General features: G+C 45.2%; 4 protein-coding genes across 4 annotated transcripts; all 4 read right to left on the reverse strand.

Annotated features, from left to right (window-relative positions):
• Nucleotides 1-508: 508 nt before the first annotated feature.
• LOC130211836 (uncharacterized) lies at nucleotides 509-2,942 on the reverse strand. The gene is made up of 6 exons (XM_056442844.1): nucleotides 2,871-2,942; nucleotides 2,460-2,783; nucleotides 2,037-2,375; nucleotides 1,818-1,937; nucleotides 1,455-1,501; nucleotides 509-1,334 (listed from the first exon to the last, which is right to left on the reverse strand). The coding sequence occupies exons 1-6, from the start codon at nucleotides 2,911-2,913 to the stop codon at nucleotides 1,206-1,208; spliced, it is 1,002 nt and encodes a 333-aa protein (XP_056298819.1). The 5' UTR covers nucleotides 2,914-2,942; the 3' UTR covers nucleotides 509-1,205.
• Nucleotides 2,943-5,362: 2,420 nt separating this feature from the next.
• Nucleotides 5,363-7,965, reverse strand: si:dkey-165a24.9 (G-protein coupled receptor 4). Its single transcript, XM_056442758.1, has 3 exons — nucleotides 7,426-7,965; nucleotides 6,492-7,336; nucleotides 5,363-6,197 (listed from the first exon to the last, which is right to left on the reverse strand). Exons 2-3 carry the CDS (start codon nucleotides 7,070-7,072, stop codon nucleotides 5,774-5,776), a joined length of 1,005 nt encoding a protein of 334 aa, XP_056298733.1. The 5' UTR covers nucleotides 7,073-7,336; nucleotides 7,426-7,965; the 3' UTR covers nucleotides 5,363-5,773.
• Nucleotides 7,966-9,730: 1,765 nt separating this feature from the next.
• Nucleotides 9,731-14,752, reverse strand: ugt5g1 (UDP glucuronosyltransferase 5 family, polypeptide G1). The gene is made up of 2 exons (XM_056442757.1): nucleotides 12,798-14,752; nucleotides 9,731-11,699 (listed from the first exon to the last, which is right to left on the reverse strand). The coding sequence occupies exon 2, from the start codon at nucleotides 11,694-11,696 to the stop codon at nucleotides 10,110-10,112; it is 1,587 nt and encodes a 528-aa protein (XP_056298732.1). The 5' UTR covers nucleotides 11,697-11,699; nucleotides 12,798-14,752; the 3' UTR covers nucleotides 9,731-10,109.
• Nucleotides 14,753-14,845: 93 nt separating this feature from the next.
• Nucleotides 14,846-17,795, reverse strand: LOC130211766 (cornifelin homolog A-like). Its single transcript, XM_056442759.1, has 3 exons — nucleotides 16,383-17,795; nucleotides 16,054-16,208; nucleotides 14,846-15,512 (listed from the first exon to the last, which is right to left on the reverse strand). Exons 1-3 carry the CDS (start codon nucleotides 16,486-16,488, stop codon nucleotides 15,402-15,404), a joined length of 372 nt encoding a protein of 123 aa, XP_056298734.1. The 5' UTR covers nucleotides 16,489-17,795; the 3' UTR covers nucleotides 14,846-15,401.
• Between the last annotated feature and the right edge of the window lie 880 nt (nucleotides 17,796-18,675).

The following is an 18,675-nucleotide window of genomic DNA, read 5'->3' on the forward strand; positions in this document are numbered from 1 at the left end:
AAAGGGAGGGTTGGAGAATTGGGCGGTGGTTGGCAAGTACTTGGGGGTCAAGGCTGGGCTTTTGAGTGGCGGCTTGATGACAGCAGTTTTCAGAGATGTGGGGACATGGCAGACGGAGAGTGGTTGATGATGTTAGTGATCAGGGGACTTATTGCAGAGGTGGTTTTATCAGGGCTGAGGGAAATGGGTCCAGGGCACAGGTCGAGGCTTCATCTTCCTCAGATGTCTTCAACCTCATGCTGTGTGATGTCCGTGAAACAGCAAAGGCTGAGTAGTTCCGGACAGAGGGTCAGTGGATGTGACTGGAGATGCAGGGGCAGAGAGGCTGGAGAGAAGAGGAGCAGGGGAGCAGAGACAGCGGGTGGCTGGAGAGATGGGGGCAGGGAGGTAGGGAGGCAGGGCTTGGGAAGGGGGGCGGTGAGGCAGGGGCAGGGGCTGGGGGCAGGGCTGGAGAGGGGAGGGCGGGAGGGCGGGGAGGCTGGAAAGAAGGGAGCGGATGTTGCCTACTTTTGTTTTGAAGAAAGAGATGAAGCTGTTGCATCGCTCCTGCGTGTTGTCTGAGTGTAGGGGGGTCCGAGGTTTAAGGAGATGATTAATGGTTGAGAAAAGTTGCTTGGAGTTACCAGGGCTATTGTTAATGATGTGGGAGTAGAACCGGGACCGTGTGTCACTGAGAGGAGTGAGTGGTGTTGAGAGCATCTTTATATAGTTGTTGGTGAAGTTTGAAGGCATCAAGGTGAAGAGTGAGTCCATTTGTTTTAGTGAATTCAGCCGCGGCAAGGGAGTCTCAAAAACAATCGCTTGCTTTTTACAGTTAAATTGAAATGTGTTTTTTTCTGTTGAATTTTTTTTTTTACCTCATTCTAATTAATGAAGCTTTTGTTATATGAATTGTCACATGACTTAGAGTGAACCTATGTAAATAGTTTGTGTGGTCTGAGTGGAATTACAGTTTTTAAATGTGTGTAGACGGATCTATTTCTTCTCAAGTGGGAAATTGCAAAAATCCAAAGGAGGAAACTTAACAAATATATTTGTGAATTTTTCGGTGTGCATTTGTAAATCGAATATCTTTGTGAATCTGTCTGTGTGCATTTATAATTATTGAGACTGATCTGACCCCATAGTGGGAAAAGTGGAGCGAACAGGCCGGTAAAATAAGAAATATTTGAACAATAACTGAAACTACAGGAGTTGCAGTGTGGTCACTTCAGGTCAGACCGTCTGACTACAGTGTAGATGGTGTCCACCTCTGGGCTCCTGTGCCTCCGGCTCTTGCCTTGGCTCTTCTTATAGTCCAGAGCTACGTAGTGCAACGCACCAAATTCCTCATTCTGCAGGAAATTAGAGTTGTTGTTATTATTAATCATAATATGATAACAGATGCTAAATTTATATAGAAATGTAAAAATATATATAAATACAGCTCATGTTGGGAAGATTTTTGAGCAAACCTGACTGTCAGAGGTGTCTTCTGGGACACTCACAGGGGGTTTCAGCACTATAGTAAAAAAAAGAGAACATATTTGATTTCATAGTCATCACCTTGAGACCAGTCGATGATTTAAAAGTACCCTTGAAATTGATAATATGTTATCAATTAATTATATTAAATAATATTTAGACGTACTTTTCAAATGCTGTGAACTATACAAATGAAGAAACATACAAATATAACCCAAACTGTCTGCGTGGTGACATAGCACTAAGTAAGCACCTGTAGTTAAGAAATGTGTGTGAATCAATCCTTCCTTGTATTCCCATGGAAACAACAGGTAGGACAATCGACCTCTCCGGTAAATATGAATTAATTGCACCTTGAGGATGGAGATGTTTCCTCCTGGACATCTTGCAGAGGACGCCCACGAGGACGATGTTCAAGACACCGGACACGAGCAGAGCTGCGACTGAGCATTGCATCAAGAAAGGGAAAGTGTCTGAGAAGACAAAAAAGCGATGTAGACACGGAAAAAAAAAAGAAAGAAGTGGCTTTTATTTGGATTTATTTTTCTTTCTCCTTCAAAACTTTTGCTCACCTTTGACCTCCAGTCGTGTTCCTTTCCCGAACAGGATCTCTCCACACGTCGCCACGGCGCAGTAATACATCCCGGCATCCGACCGGCTCACGTTCCTCTTCGCCAAGCTGTGCACACAGCTCAGTGCAGGAGGCTCCAGGCTGTGTGCACACTGACCGCTGCTGCTGTGGACGTACATCATTCCCAAGTGGGAGTTTCTTGAATCCTCCTTTTTGAACCAGTACACACTGTGTTCTGCGCCGCTGGTTCCAGTGTGCACGGTGCAGTTCAGAGTCACCGAGCCTCCTGGCTTCGCGGAGTCGGACGCCGGCTGCTGGAGGAAAGACCTGCGGCTGGACTCTGAGAAACACACCAGGATAGAAATGGAAACAAATCAAATGGGGAAGAGAGTTCTGTGTGTCTTGAATGTGGATCAAAATATACCTTTCAAAACCAAAAAAGTTCCATTATCAAATTCGGTGACCGCGACGCTGGTACTGCCGCAGTAGTACATCGCTGAATCCCAGGCCCGGATCTTGGAAATGTTGAGATGGTAGAACCCCGGCCCGAAGTGAACCGCAAAGCGCTTGTTGCCTTTGAACTGGTTGTGGAAGCTGTTGCTGGCCGGTAAGTGCTTGTAGACCGAGGAGATGATGTGAGGCTGCTCCCCGGCCACCTGCTTGTACCAGCACAGATAGTTGGCCGTGGTGACATAGAAACACGGGAGAGTCACGTTGTGTCCGGGCTCAGCGTAGAGCAGAGCGCCATCTGAAAAAATGCACAGAAACAATACTATATATATTTTTTTAAAGTTGCAGAAAAAGCTATTTTTCTCTAAAATGTTCTTTGACTTACAAGCGCCGAAGAGAGGAACCGCGAGCACATAGAGCGTGAACATCTCCCGCGCTCAGAGCCGCCCGGTGTGATGGCGGTTTGAGTAAAGGGGTCAAAGACAACAGCGATACGGCGTCAGTGGAAATAATGTCGGCGAGTGACCCAGTCAGACCTTGTGTGGGCGTCAGGGCCCGACTAGGAAGTGACCCGTTCGCACACCACATCTTTCTGGAGCGCACTCAGTGGTTTATTCATTTAAAATTCGACACGTTTTGTGTCTTTGATGTTTTTTTGCGCTGTCTGCATTATTTTTGTGCGTACGTGGTTTTACTTTATTTGAAGATAACAGAATTATTTTTTTCTTCGTCTTCCCTCAGTCGGTGTACATTCGTCTAAAACAGACTTTTTAAACAATAATTCAATACATTAGACTGAAAAATGGCTTTAAGAAAACACAGGCAGAATAACAAGACTAAATATGAATAATATTTTAACAGTAACATTCTAACAGATTAAAAGGTATAATACAAACGACAGAGCAGCTGAGGTGAGGGTCAGGTTGTGAAGGAGAGCTTTTTTTTAGATGAGATATTTTCTGTGAGTTTATTTCAGATGAAATGATGCTTATCCATATTTAGTGAACGTTCCAGGAAGGTTTAGAGAACAGTGATCTGACAGTTCACAACAGAGCAGAAGATTATTAAAAAAGAAGCTTGGCCCTGAACTATTCGATGCTTAAAACAACCAACAGAAGTGCTTTAAAATCAGCTATTTGACACGAAGAAAGCCAGTGTCAAGACTTGTGTACATATTATAGTTGTTCTGCTCTATATCACTCTGCTCTATATCGCTCTGCTCTATATCATTATGTTCGATATTATTCTGCTCTATATGGTTCTGCTCTATATCGTTCTGATCTATATCGCTCTGCTCTATATCATTATGTTCTATATTATTCTGCTCTATATGGTTCTGATCTATATCGCTCTGCTCTATATGGTTCTGCTCTTTATCCCTCTGCTCTATATCGCTCGGCTCTATATTGTTATGCTCTATACCACTCTGTTCTATATTGTTCTGCTCTATATCGTTCTGCTTTATATTATTCTGCTCTATATAGCCCTATATAGCACTGTTTGGTGGTGTTGGCATGTGACTGGACTACGAGAAAATGAGAAGCAATTTCTACTTACAAAAACAACAAGGGATGGGTTTATCTCTAAGTAGCTATATGCAGACATATTTTCTCTTTCTCTCTCTTTCGCTCTCTCTCTCTCATTCACTCACTTACACACTTACACATTACACAAAGCAGTGAGACAAAAAGAAGAAGTAAGCGCTCGGCACTTTATCTTTTGCTGCAACAGTTTTTCATCATATAAATAAATAAAAATGTCATGAATAAAAAATGACCCAGTGTGTCATTAAAAGTGTGACTATACCAGAACCCCATTGAGCCAGCAGGTGTCAGTGTAGCCCAGAACACAGTGGAAGTGAGGGTCTATCTGCTCTATGCTGACACACTACAGCCAATGACATCATCGTAGTGGGGGGAAAGCAAATATGAGTGATTTAGGAGAACACGTATGTTTGAGATAGAAAATACACTTCTTTTTTCCAATTCAATTCATGTTGTATAGCCCATTCTCACAAATGACAAATTTGCCTCAAAAGGCTTTACAATCTGTACACATAGACATCCCTGACCTTTGACCTCACATCGGATCAGGAAAAACTCCCAAACAACCCTTTCACAAGGAAAAAAGTGAAGACACCTTGAGGAGAGCAACAGAGGAGGATCCCTCTCCAGGCTGGACAGATGAACAGATGTCATGTGACCAGAAGGAATCATTACAGAGTTACAACACATTCAATGAGTATGACAGAGTGGATGAATAGTTGGTAGTAGGCATGGACCACGATCCAGACCTCCATGATCCATCAGGCAGATGGAGGTAGAGAGGAGTAGTGGGCGGGGCATCAGCAGGACCATGGCATCAGACCCAGCCAGATGCAAAGAACCCAATGAGACGTGAAGTCACAAGGACTTCGGAGAGGAAGCAGAGTTAGTAATATGTGATGGAGAGATGACTTAGTGTATCCTAAAACGTCCCCCAGCAGCCTATCAGCCTATAGCAGCATCTCTAGGGGCGGGACCAGGTGAACCTGATTCAGCCCTAACTATAAGACCATCAAGAGGAAAGTCTTCAGTCTCCTCTACACGAGGGGACTGTGTCTGCCTCCAGGACTGAAGGTGAAGCTGCTTCCATAAAAGAGGAGCTTGATAACTGAAGGCTCAAGGCTTTCTGCTTGTAAAAGATAATTTTAATCTTAAATGTACATTATTGTTATATTTTCCATTCATGTGGCGTGTATATCTATTCATGCTGTTACATTTCTAAACATTAATAAACAAAAATAAACATTCACGTGTGTCATGTCCCCTGTAGCCCCATGCTTCTGTTGCCGTAGAGATTCACTCTATATATATTCAGAATGACAAAAAACAGTCAAATTGTTGTTACAGTTTTAATTGTAACATGACAGTAAAATAACAAACATGGTTTGATTGTAAAATGATTGATTAATTGCCATACACTCGTCAGAAAACCAATCCGGTGAAGAGATGGATCGTCCCGGTTTACATCGCATATGGATTTCACAAAAGAGTTGATTCTTGGCATATTTGCGCTAAATTATATCGTGTTGAGTTTAAATCACTTTGAGATATGTGTGCTTCTATTTTCATCCTCTGAAACAGATTCCAGATCATCACGAGTCACTGGAAACTGAACGAGTGGAAGTCTTTCAGCCAATGAGGTCGAAGCACATAAATTAAGTGCAGTTAAAACTGTTCACGTCCACTAGGTGGCACACTTGCTTTGACTGAATACCAGGAGCTCAGCTCTGAGGTCAAATCCAAGTCATACTTCTAGAAGACTGTTATGTCCCGTTCCCCTCTCCTTCTGGCCGTCCGAGGGCGCTCTGATACTGAGGCCGATCTTTTTGCCGGTGCTTTGCCCCCTTCCCACACAGGGCAGGGATCTCTGCAGCTCCAGCCGGGCATCGGGGCACAGGAAGATGTAGAAGAGGGGATCCAGCAGGGTGTTGAGGCTGGTCAGACCGTAGCACAGGCGGTAGACCAGGAAAATGGAACGCTCCATTCCGCACGGCTCGTCGGTCAGCAGCAGGGACACGAATCTGTAACCGCCCACGAGGTGGTAGGGTCCGAACACGACGATGAAGTTGACGGTGATCACGACGAGGATGCCCACGATTTTGCGCCGCTCGTGGTCGGAGAGGGACGGGGATCGCCGGAGTGTCACCCCGATGTGGGCCGAGGTGTAGCTGAGGGAGGAGGCAGAGTCAGAATAAAATGTGTTATATAATATCCCCCGAGGACATTAGAGCATTTCCCTTCGTCAAACTGTACCATATAAGCGAGGAAAAACAGCTCTGTGTCTTTTTCTTAGTTCATGCTGCAATACTCTTCATACATTTCATTGGATTATTCTAACTTGAGGTTGGTAAAAGCACACCATTTGCATAATTTTGACACGAAAATCCATATTTAAAGGTCGACAAATTCGACCACACCATGCGTGAGTACCCCCCCCCCCCCCCGCATGGGGGTCAACTCACCCGAGAATGGCGCATGGCAGCAGGAAGCCCAGGGCCACGGTTGTGATCTTGAATCGGGCGTATCTGGGGCTGACGGGGTACTGCTCCAGACACAGCAGTCTGTCGGGGTCGAACACCGACGGCAGCAGCCCGCTCAGACAGAACAGGAAGGTGAGGGTCCAAACCGCCACGCCGGACAGCGCCGCCACCCGGACCGTCCGCACTCTGCGGCTGCTCAGCGGGTACACGATGGCCAGGCAGCGGTCCAGCGCTATCAGGCACAAGAACATGACGCTGGCGTAGACGTTCACGTAAAACACGTAGCCCACCAGCTCGCACGTCAGCTGGCTGTAGGGCCAGCGGTGACCGCCTTGGAGATAGAGGATCCACAGCGGCAGGGTGAGCAGCTGGAGGAGGTCCGACAGCAGCAGGTTGAGGATGTAGACCAGCTGGCAGCCGCCTCCCCCGGAGCGGCCCAGGTGGTACAGTCCCCAGAGGGACAGCAGGTTGCTGGGGAGACCCAACGAGAAGATCAGGCCATAGATGCAGGTCAGGCCGAAGGTGTCCGTGTCCAACGGAAGGTTGCAGCTGTCATTGGACATGTCTCTGTTGGTCGAAGCACCTGACACGACAGGTGACCTCACTCGGGCATGGATGGACAGATGCAGGAGGATGAGTCGGTGTCACTCACTCAAAGCCAAACCCTGATGAGTTCAATGCATCCGTTTGACGCGTCCACTTGTCATCTTGGCCATGGCTTATGATTCATGAACGCATTCCCTTGAGGAAAAAGGTCCGGCTCGGATTATGTGGCGTCAGTCGACAGATCTCCAAAGCATCCGGGATCCATCAGGGGAGACGCACACCTGCAGAGCAGAAATCGAGAGCATTCTCAGACGGTTTAGGGTCGGCAGGTGAAACCCATGTGACCCCCAAACAAGAGGTCTCCACTCACCACTCGGGGCCGCGAGGCCGACGTCGTCCCTCCAGCGCGTGCTGCCCGCTCTGCAGCCGGGTGACCTGCGCTCAACAAATGTCGGGAACACGGTGTCTCGACCGAGCCTCGTCTGTTCTGTGATCGTTTCCTCCACAGGAAACCCACTTCTTCAGCTTTAAAGGCAACATCCTGAGGCCGGAGCCTTTCTGCCCCAGAACAAAAACATATACTCTCTCTCTCTCTCTCTCTTCCACTCCAGTAGCAGACAGGATGATTGAGGCTCTGAGGGAGGGAGCTAATGTATTGTCCACTAATGCCCTTTATATTGTCGGCCGCTGGCGGCGTGCCATTAAACACATTAACAACTTCTGCTAGGCCGTCTTTGATCGTTCTTTTCAACACATGCGAGGAGTGTTTTTACTATCTAAGTATTTAGAAATAGTATTTAGTTGATTTAGTTTCCATAACTGAATAGAGAAGTGTGTTTCAGGGTCCGAAGCAAGAATGCTTTTAAAGAACTTTACCACGCTATAGACCAGGGGTGTCAAACTCATTTTAACCATGGGCCACATCAGCATCATGGCTGCCTCTTAAAGGGCCGGTGTAACTGAAACATATACATATTGTACATAAGAACATGTCTCTAGTATTATAACATAAATCCATTTAATTTGAAACCTTCAAAACAAAAGCACGGGATATTTCAGTGTAAACTACTCCAACATATTGTAAATAACTCTCTTTGCATTTGATTATTGTTTATTTGAGTGTAGAAATAATGTACTTAAGAACATGTCTGGCATGATAACATAAATCCATTACATTTGAAACCTTCAAAATAAAAGCGTGGAATATTTTTCTTACATTTCTTTAAGAAAAGGTGATCATATGTCTTTCAAGCCGCCAGGGGGCCACATAAAATGATGTGGCGGGCCAGATTCGGCCCGCGGGCCTTGTGTTTGACACCTGTGCTATAGATGTTAGAAACGGACTAACGGACAAGATTAGAACCACTGAAAGAGAGAGCGTACAAAAAGTAGAAGATTAGAACAAAAACACATTGATTCTACTAAAATGTGATTATTAAATAAAATCCTTTAAAATAACTTATGTCATTCATCCACTCAATAGACAGTGAATGAGTGTGATTTACACAGGGTTAACTTTGCTTGTGCGCCAGTGGAAAAAGAAATCGTACACAATTGAAATTGTTTTGGGGAAGAATGGGTTTGTTGAGACAATGGGTGCTAGGCAGTATTTGTACCATGGCTTCAAGGGGAGGAGGGCCTAATCACTCACTCTGTTTCCTTTAAAAATGTCACCAACACCTGATTTATTAAATAATAACTAATAGACTGACTATGCCCCAGGGACATTACTACCACTCTGTGCTCTCCAGAGGGAAGGTCATCACGCCCCTATATATGGACATGGAGCGACATTTATATCAGCTAGTTGGTATTGTCATGGAAAAGGAAGATAAATGTACATAGGAAGATGGGGATGAAGCCATCTGAGGTACCGGGCACATTAGAAGCCCACAAGGTCTAAACTTTCATTCTTAAAGTATATACAATTGAAAAAAAGATCACACAGATAGCTGCAGTGAGCAAAAAAAATAAAACGAGCAACCTCATTGCGACATCCTTCAGCTACTGAAAAGGTCAGTATACTGGTGTCCGGAGACAGGATTACAATAACGTGAAGCTCTTTCTTCTAATATCTACTTGTTATACTCTATGCAGGTTGGATACAAATTCCAAACCGGCTTGTAAAAGTATTTTTCCATATTGTGTTGAATGACCTTCCGCTCTGTCGACTGAAGTATTTCTTTCCCACCCAGTGTTTGGGCCCTCTGGCCAAATTTAGCTTCTACAAAAACAATTGATAACACCACAACCTCACATTTTGTTTGTTGTGTGTGCGCTGAAGCGATCTCATGATAAGACTCCATGTGTGTTTGCAATTACAATCTGTGGTACAGCATATCATTCTCATAGTGTGGGACCTTCATACATGTATTTTATATTCATAGAACATTCAAAATGACTGTAAAACATCATGTTGGCTTGTTAGCACAGACGGTGTTGGCTATAACGTGCAATTTATTGCCAGACTACCAAACTACGATGTACAAAAATGTTGAATAAAAAGAATAATACGGTGTTTATGTCTCCACAGTCGGTGATGTGCGCTCTAAGTAGGTTCCTCTTCAAAGTGTTTGTTTCAGACAGGAAGTGAGGAAATGGCGATCCGGCTATCAGATGGCGGCTGTCAAACGTTCTGTCTGATATCTCTGATAAACCACATGGTGGAAACTTACGTCGTTAAACAAATCCTTTTTTTTATTTGAATGTGATGCACATTACCATTCGGGTATTCTGATAACACATTGCGGAGAAAAGTTATGGACATTTCTCATTTAGAACATTTGCTTCGAAAGGCTTGATAAGAGCAGATTATTATGACATCAAGTTACAGATAAATCCTCAAAATGTACAAATCTTCTTGAAACAGCCCGTCTTCTCAAAGGTATTTAGTTTACGTCTCTCGTATATTACAAGATTGTCTGTATCAAACAAACATGATTTATATTATTCATTTTAAATAGTTAGAATATGAGTGGCTGTTAAACTCCAGTTGTTTGTGGATGCTTGAGTGTTTATTCAAACAACAAACACCAGGTAGTCCCGAAGCACGAGTTACTCTGCTTTCGTCTTCCTCCGAGACCTTCGGCAGCAGAACATCTTACAGACTGAGACCGAAGCCCAGACAGAGACTCCAATCAGGGCCATGAATAAGAGCGCCACATCCAGGCAGAAGTAGGAATACCAAGGCAGATGAAAACCTGCCGACTGCAGATGAGCTGCTCCTTTGTTCCGGATGACGTACTCGATCCAAAAGACGGCGGTGTCCATGGGAGACATTGGCCGATCCCGGTGTAGCTGTGAAAGACGCTGTATGTTTTCACGGTACGAGGGAGTCTCCAGGACGTCCTTCAGCGCCTCCAGGAAGCCTTCTGTGGTGATCGATTTGGCCTCCACCACCCGGGCTGCCCCGCGTACCTTCAGCCGGACGAGGTTGTCGAACTGGTCGAAGAGGAGGGGTAGGCCCAGAACGGGGACGCCGTGGTAGATGGCCTCGAACATGCCGTTGGTGCCTCCGTGGGCAACGAATGCCCGAGTCTTGGGGTGTCCCAGGAGGTCTTTCTGAGGGATCCATTTCACCAGCAGAGTGTTGTTCCCCAGGGATGACGGTTTCTCACCCACAAACTTCCACACCACCTTCTGAGGGAGTTTAGCGAAAGCAGCGGCGATGGCCTCTGTGGCTTCGCGATGCAAGGCCGACACCAGCGTCCCCAGAGACATGACCACCACCCCGTGCTCCCCGGAGCTCTGCATGAAGGCCTCCAGCTCGGAGGGGAGGGGGCGGGACTCTTTGCACTGGAACCCCCCGATGTAGACCACGTTGGGCATGGTCGGTCGAGGGAACTCGAAGACAAAATCCGTCCTCACCAGCCAGATGTCCGCTGATCGCTCCATCGACAGCAGGTCAGTGCCAGGTGGGAAATGCCGCCGGAGTAGATCGGAGTAGGACGGGTTGATGATAAAGTTCCGTTCAACAAAACTGTAAATATAATGTAGGGTGTTCTTGGTTCGGTCCAGAAAGTCCATCTGATCATGAAGTTCACTTCCTGACATGGGGACATAGGAGACAGGGGAGGGGGCTATGGTGAAGTGGCCCTCCCCGTTATTTATCCAGCGCACGTTGAAAACCATCGGCAGCTCGAGGTAACGGCCCAGAATGACCCCTAAAGTCAAAGCAGGGTCCGTCAACATTAAGTCGAACTTGGCGTCTTGCAGCTTCTTGATGAAAACGGGGTCGTCTAGCATTGTCGCAGCTGCTCTAGCGAGGATCCCGTGGCCCTTTTTCAACATGGATGTGATCACCCGCTGTTGGCAGACGGAGCTTATGAAAGGCATCGACCGGCGGCATTCCACCACGTCCCGTATCATTTTGTTGAAGAAGCTCATGTCCGACTCGTCCTCCAGCATGGTCACATTAATGGAGGTGTATATCGAAGAGGAACTGGGGATGTACCAGCTCTTGGTGGAGCGCAGCACGGTGAGGTCGTGGCCTCTGGCGTGCAGCTCCTGGAGGATGAGCTCCATGTTGATCCAGTGGCTGCCGTCGACGGGCACCACGAGAATCCGGCTGCCGCTGCAACGAGTGGGCCTGAGCAGCAGGAAGCAGAGCGCCGTCAGGAGTACCTGGAGCACGCCAGACATTTCCTGGGAAAAGACGGAAAATTGTAGTCTGGTGGGCAACTGTGGGCCAGTGGTCGACGTGTCCTTGAGCAAGACACTTAATGAATTGCTCCCTGTAACTGTGTCTCTGGTGTATGATTGTAAGTCAGCTAAATGAAATGCAATGTCGTCTTTACGGTAGAGCTTATATATTGTGTACGTCTAAACCTGATTGTGACAACACAAATGTATTTTGTGGTTTAGTAACCTTAGCTAATTTATCACATCGTATTAAAATGAACTCCTGGATCGTGGTCCATGCCTACGACCAACTATTCATACACTCTGTCATATTCATTGAAGGTGTTGTAACTCTGTAACGATTCCTTCTGGTCACATGACATCTATTCATCTGTCCATCCTGGAGAGGGATCCTCCTCTGTTGCTCTCCTGGAAGTGTATACCCTTTTTTCCCTGTAAAAAGTTTATTTTCTATTTTTGGGGAATTTTTCCTGATTCGATGTGAGGTCAAAGGTCAGGGATGTCGTATGTGTACAGATTGTAAAACTCGCTGAGGCAAATTTTTAATTTGTGATATTGGGATATACAAAATAAACTGATTTATTTAAAATATGTAAAGATCCTCTGCAGTGATTTACCAAAAAACTGAGGATGAAAAAGCAATGCAGTGCAGGGCCACAGTGCAGGGCCACAGTGCGCTATAGGCTGTTACAGCACCATATGCCTGCTGGTTATGCGGTTTGGCCTTCGTGAGATATTAACATACTGTAGCAGTTTGTATTCCCATCATATTAAATTCAGATCAATTTCTGCATGTCACACAGTTATGATACCTAAAACCTGAATACTTATGACCATGTGATATTTCAGTTTTTCTTTTTTCATAAATTTGCAAAAATGTCTACATTTCTGTTTTTTTCTGTCAAGATGGGCTGCTGCGTGAACATTAATGAGAAATAAAATTAAATTTTTAGATTTTAGCAAATGGCTGCAGTGAAACAAAGAGTGAAACATATAAAGGGTACCCACTGTGCATATTGTATGGTCCTGTGACATACAATGTATTCAGTAAAAGTGCTTTATTGTTAAATTGTGAAATGAAAAGTGAATGAAATGCCTCACCTGGTTCTTGTTGTATCAAAATCCAGAAGTTTGGCTTGAGCTCCACGTCGTGTGAGAGCCACCGGATACTATGTGAGACGATAACAGGTCAAAGTCCAGTATGTGGGTGAGAAGCTAATCCAAAATGTATGTGTATTGTTCCTAGGAGCAAAGGTCAATACCAAAGGCATTATGATGTAACTATGGTGAAGTTCATTTCCATGGATTTGTATTTTGAGTGAGCCAACATTTTCTTTTACTTACTGCAAAGTAAAGCTATATATTTTAAGCCGAGTCAGCATATAATGTGTGAATGCAGAGTGACCCATCTCTTTGCTCCCGCTGGCTCCAGGTTGCTGCTCGTTTCAAGACAGTTTGCTCCGTAGAGATTCTATCGGACCTTCTCACACGCTCGAGTTCAAGGCGCTGACTTTACAATCGGCCTGTCGAGGAAACTTCAGGGCGAACGGGGTAACAATCCAAACTTGGACCCGGCCGCAGTGTGTGAGGTGACGGGGAGTGGCGGGGAACGAGGGAAGGAGGAAGCAGCGAGGTCACACAGCGGAGGGAATAATAAAGCGAGCGCTGGCGATTACAACAACAGCAAAGAGGCGCAGCTCAACAGTCATATCAGTGAGCCGCAGCCTTTCCCTCCTCTCGGTGGAGTTATGTAACCCAGAGCAACGGAACAATCCAGTGCACCGCCGACCTCAGAGATGCAGCTTGTGACCGAGGAGAAGTGTTTCATGAACTGTGAACTGTAGTTTTGCTCGGCCTTTATTATAAAACTTAAACTTTCTGTATTAAAACATATTATGTTTCATAAAAAAAGGTTTCGTTAGATTCTTTACACGCTTTACGTCTCTTGTGCGAACGTTACCCCTTTTTGAGACTGCGTGACCCATTCCTTATGAACATTGTTTTTTTGGGTTCAATAGTGAGCTGATTGGCAGGAGGGGGCGGGATGTCGGTGGATTTGATTGGATCCTAGAAGATTTAATTTGCGAAATAAAGGCATTATTATCTTTTTATCAGGAGTATATCCAAGACCTTCAAAGGGTCACATGCGATTTAATGAAAGTAAAATGAAGTTTAATACAAACATTGCATCGAGGCACACATTATACGCCGTCTACAACTATTTGTATTCCAAAAGTTTATTTGACCAGTCGACACACACAGTGTCATTTTACATCTGAGTCTCATGCATCACGATGAGAATCCTGAGTCCCCAGCTTTTTAAAGGCAAAGTCAAGCAGGGGGGGGGGGGGGGGGCAGAAACACTCTGGACACATTTAAAATCTCAACAAGTTGTTTTCAGGACATGAGAATGGAATACACTTTGTGTGTGTATGTAGGTGTGTGCGTGTGTGTGTGTGTGTGTGTGTCAGCTCTTCCTTACGGAAGCAAGGTCATAAAGATTAGACTTGTTTAGGTGTGACATGAAATCATAACAGAGTACAAGGTCCTTAGAGCTGAATTCCCCCATTTGAACTCACATTTGTCTCGGAGCTGCTCGGCGTTGGACGATGACTAAAGTCTCGACTTCTCGTCCTAGTTTGAATATTAAAGTCAAATGTCACTTTGACAACAGTTGCATGCGTCCACACAGGAGGTGGAAAGAAAACACCCCGAATCCGACCTGCAAGCCTCTGGACGGCGCTCGGAGTCGCAGGCGTGAAAACACGCATCGCCGTTTTTCCCTCACGGGACTCTTTCTACATTCAGTGCACCTTTTTCAAAGTTGACCTCAAACCCAAATATCTGAACAATGCTCCTGGGATGCTCGCTGGTTCAAAACCTTTCCTTCCTTCAATTGTTCCGTGTCATTAAAATGGCTCATTTCAGTCCTCATGACAGCGTTCACACCGTTTACTCACATGCCGACGTCCTATCACTACGAATCAAAACATCCTCCTCATCGACGAGCCGATTGTTCTTGGAGTTCTCGTGCTACGGTGTTTATTTCATTTTCTTTATTTTAATTAACTCTTGCCAGATGTCGGACACCGGTTTGATCACGTGGTGCAAAGACATCTGACACTTCGAGACAATAACCTTGAACAATATTATGCAAGGGGCACGCTGACATTCACTGTGTTGAACTTCAGACTCGCTGGGTTTTATTGAAGAGGACTCGCATGTCATCAGAATACTAGGAACATGAAAGATTCAGGGATGTAAACAAGAAGGATGTCACTTTTATCGAAAAATGCATCTAAAGCATTAATTGCAGTGAATTATATTAGTTATAATACATTATAACCGGCCATTCAGGTACATTGATCTTCACACATCTCTATAATGAGTGCCGTGTTGGCACGTTGCCCCATCGCTGCTTTGAGCAAACATCTTGAAAACAAGTGCAAAATTCCCTTATTTCATTTAAAATATTACGGTGTGAAATCTGTGTGTAATGCCCCCCCCCACACCGTATCCAATACGGTTCAGTTGACACCACGACTGTCTCTGGTAAACGTGAGTGCTTATCTCTTCTGTTCCGTCACCAGGTGTTGCATCATCCCCTCACGCGCTGATCCTCGATCAGTTGCTCGGCGGCGTTGCACGGAGGCAGCCGCGCTTGGAGCCGCCACGCGTCACGAGGCGGCTCCAGCGTGGTCGCTCCTAGCGGGCGGCGGTGATGGGTTTCGTCCTTGTTTTGATCTCTCTCGCTATTTGACACCAGGTGCAGGACCAGCAGAAGAAGGAGGCCACACAGTCCCTGCACACTGTACCCTGAGGAGACAGAGACACGGCGAGGAGATACCAGGGTTAGACACTCAACCGTGAAGGGAGATAAACTAATGTTCTTCCACCAGGAGCCAAGCAATCGGCCCTTTAGGAACACGTTGAGTTCATTGCCAGCGCATACTTAGGCCTGGTTCGGACCCGTTGGCGTCACAAAGCCAGCAACACATCGTCGGTTTCTCACGTGACACGAACAGCGGCCTCCTGGGTCAAAGTCCTGTGTGTCTTTGTCCCGACCTATGTGAGCATTATTTTTGGTCTTCTACGCCACAGAACTCTCAAAGCGCCCACTGCTTGACGTGGGTGAGTTTATTTGGTAATCTGATGCAGACGCAAAAGGGGGCGTTGTGCGTTGGTATCAGACACGGAGGGATCTGAGTAAGTGTTGCCGCCCTGGAACCGAGACCGGGCTGATACTGGAGCGACAGACATGAATCAGATAAACAGTGAAGGCAGCAGGGACTTCAATGCTGGTGAACACAAAGCGTGTAGGTTCTCTCGAAAGAATCCACTCGGGCTGTGTCCGTACCTCAATGCCATAGCGTTGGCGGACCGACACCCTGAGGGCTGTGGCCGCAGGAGGGATGAGTCCAAAAGAGTCCAGCAGAGGTAGGCACACACACTCCCCGGCCTCATGCGCCGTCTTACAGGCGAAGCAGGGAAGACACCAAAAGGCGAGGCAGCCTGAAATGAAAGCAAATCCCAATCAAGCTCACCAGTATGTGCTCTTCTAAAAGGTCGATAACATTCAGTCACTGAGGTCATCTCTCCTTGGGCTGTGAAGCCTCTTAAAGGTGTACACACATTCTCTTCAGTTTTAAAATGTGTTCTCAACTGCAGACAAATGAGTGCACTCACACTGCGGCAGGTCCTGGAAGCAATCACAGATGCCAGAGGTCCATTGGTCATGTGAACTGGTCTTGATGAAGGGGCTGGGTTGGGTTACGACCATCCGATGAGGCATGACTCAAACTTCTGACTGGAACCCCCCCCCTGCAGATTACAGTAAGACCAAATCTTTGTGGTAAATTATACCATAAAACACTGATATTACTATTTCTGCACTATAAGGTTAAAGATTCAAGGTTTTTTATTTGCCATTTGTGCCTCGACCAACAATCCAAACACATTGGAATTGTCTTGCAGGGCTCTCCGAGTCAATGGAGGTACAAACGCACTATAATAATAAGGAAAAATATAAAAACACACTGTACATATGTTGGTAGTATATACAGTATTAGGTACAGTTTTAAAAAAACAGGCTATCAACATAAAAAAGGAAAGGGCAGAGATTAATGAATAGAAAGGGTAGTGCTTCCTATCTCGTGAAAAGGAGAATACGGTAATGATGTCTGGGTCTCGTCCTCCAAGTGGATTGTATGAAATAATCCTTGTTTGAGGGAAGAAAGAAGGATCTGAAGACGCTTTTCTTTTAAATGCAGCAACATTATATTTCAACGCGATATTTCAACATTATATTTATTATTTTGAGATTGTATACCCGTGGATAAAGTGTGTGTTTGTGGTTCATTTTCATGATGTATTCAGACGCAAGTCTTGGAGATCAGACATCCATGATTATGAGGGCTAGTGTTCCTCATTATTAAAGAAAATACAATACAATTCAGAAGTAAATTAGAAGCAGGTGGATTTTCTTACCTTTCTGTGAGCGGCGTGTCGGGTAAGTAAGGATTGGCGGGCCAGGGTGTCTTCTTATAGGCCAGCACGGGATGCACGCCACTGACCGGTCCGTCCAGTCGGACTTGTGTCCAGATCTTTGTCAGATTAGTTTTATCATCTCTTACGATAATGCTCTCTTAGGTCTCTTCACTGGCTCCTCACTCTCACTTACAGAGCACTTTATGGCCAGACTCCCGCTCTAGGCCTGTTTTGAGTGTGTATTTTACTTTGCCTTCTTTAAAGTGCGTTGTGTTAAAAACTTCTTGACCTTTATCGGCCCCTTGTACGGTCGTACTGTGTTATTTTTGTTTTCTTATTATTACAACTGTCAAGCACTTTGTGACTTCCGCCTCTAAACAATGCTATAAATACATTGTTCTTGCTTACTTTGACTTACATCAGATTATCTGACCGTCACGTATTCCTTTTCAAATCTCCGATGTCATGGTCCCACAAAATGCACATTGCCTCATCTTTAAAGTGTGAAACTCTGTTCTTGAGATGTGTGATGAGAACAAAAGAGACACGCGGCTCGATGCCTTTCTCTAAATGTTACAATGTTGATAAATCAGTTCGGTTGCCTCCAAAAGAGAACATTCTAGACAGACTACATATTTCAACATGCAATTCAACTTATTTTAATTTTAAAAAGTATTCCTCATGTTAAATATTAGCTTAGTGAGAGTTAAAATGTCTGAATTTTTGTCATCATGAATATGTTTGTATTAAATAAACTTAATAAAAGTAAAAAAGAAACAGTATGTAGGTGTTCTTCTCCATAAGATCCACATTCTGTGACGCCTGTCATGATGCAGAGGGATACACGTTTATAGGAATGACATTTACATTATTATTATACTCAAACGGTTCATACTCTCTGATTCTGCTCAGACCAGTTACATGCTGCTGTACTCAAAAACACTTTTTCTAATAACATAACCAATATTGTTAGAGTAAAATAAGATAAATAACACAAGATTAGCAGTACTGCACACTGATGGACAACGTATATCTATTCACACTGTAAAACCAATCAATACATCCATGCATTTCCAAAGGTTACATTTAGCAGTGAACATCAGAATCAAACTGTGGTGGTTGGGGGCATGGTTAGGCTCAGCTGTGGAGGGGTGCGGGGGAGTGGCTCAGGGAACAGGTGGCGGGAAGAGGCCTAATTGGCCTCAGCTGCAGGGGATCAGCTGATTAGTGTCTCTGCCCTGTATGAGGTGGCATAGGGATGGAGCCACGAGAGAGGAGAGCAGAGGATAGTCTGCAGTCCAAGTAAAGCGTATTACCAAATAACCCTCAGTGTGATTGTCCTTTGATGATTGGGGGGAGAAAGCCGCATCTCCTTCTGGACACGGCTAAACAATTGAGGAAACTGTAACGTGAAAACGATAAACACGTATGCTGTTCACCTCCCTGCCTGAGGGGGGTGCTGTTCATTTGTTATCCGTGCTTTGCTCTGTTT

The sequence above is a fragment of the Pseudoliparis swirei genome, chromosome 21 (assembly GCF_029220125.1).
Source record: "Pseudoliparis swirei isolate HS2019 ecotype Mariana Trench chromosome 21, NWPU_hadal_v1, whole genome shotgun sequence".
NCBI lineage: Eukaryota > Metazoa > Chordata > Actinopteri > Perciformes > Liparidae > Pseudoliparis > Pseudoliparis swirei.

Bases quoted from the DNA above. Each gene is read 5' to 3' on its own strand.
- LOC130211766 (XM_056442759.1), bottom strand. From the start codon at position 16,488: ATGCCTCATCGGATGGTCGTAACCCAACCCAGCCCCTTCATCAAGACC. The intron at 16,209-16,382 runs GTGAGTGCACTC...CTTTCATTTCAG, and splicing joins CTTCCAGGACCTGCCGCAGT to GCTGCCTCGCCTTTTGGTGT. The intron at 15,513-16,053 runs GTACGGACACAG...CTGTCTCCTCAG, and splicing joins GCCAACGCTATGGCATTGAG to GGTACAGTGTGCAGGGACTG.
- ugt5g1 (XM_056442757.1), bottom strand. From the start codon at position 11,696: ATGTCTGGCGTGCTCCAGGTACTCCTGACGGCGCTCTGCTTCCTGCTG.
- si:dkey-165a24.9 (XM_056442758.1), bottom strand. From the start codon at position 7,072: ATGTCCAATGACAGCTGCAACCTTCCGTTGGACACGGACACCTTCGGC. The intron at 6,198-6,491 runs GTGAGTTGACCC...CTCCTCCCTCAG, and splicing joins CTGCCATGCGCCATTCTCGG to CTACACCTCGGCCCACATCG.
- LOC130211836 (XM_056442844.1), bottom strand. From the start codon at position 2,913: ATGTTCACGCTCTATGTGCTCGCGGTTCCTCTCTTCGGCGCTT. The intron at 2,784-2,870 runs GTAAGTCAAAGA...GCATTTTTTCAG, and splicing joins GGTTCCTCTCTTCGGCGCTT to ATGGCGCTCTGCTCTACGCT. The intron at 2,376-2,459 runs GTATATTTTGAT...TGTGTTTCTCAG, and splicing joins AACTTTTTTGGTTTTGAAAG to AGTCCAGCCGCAGGTCTTTC.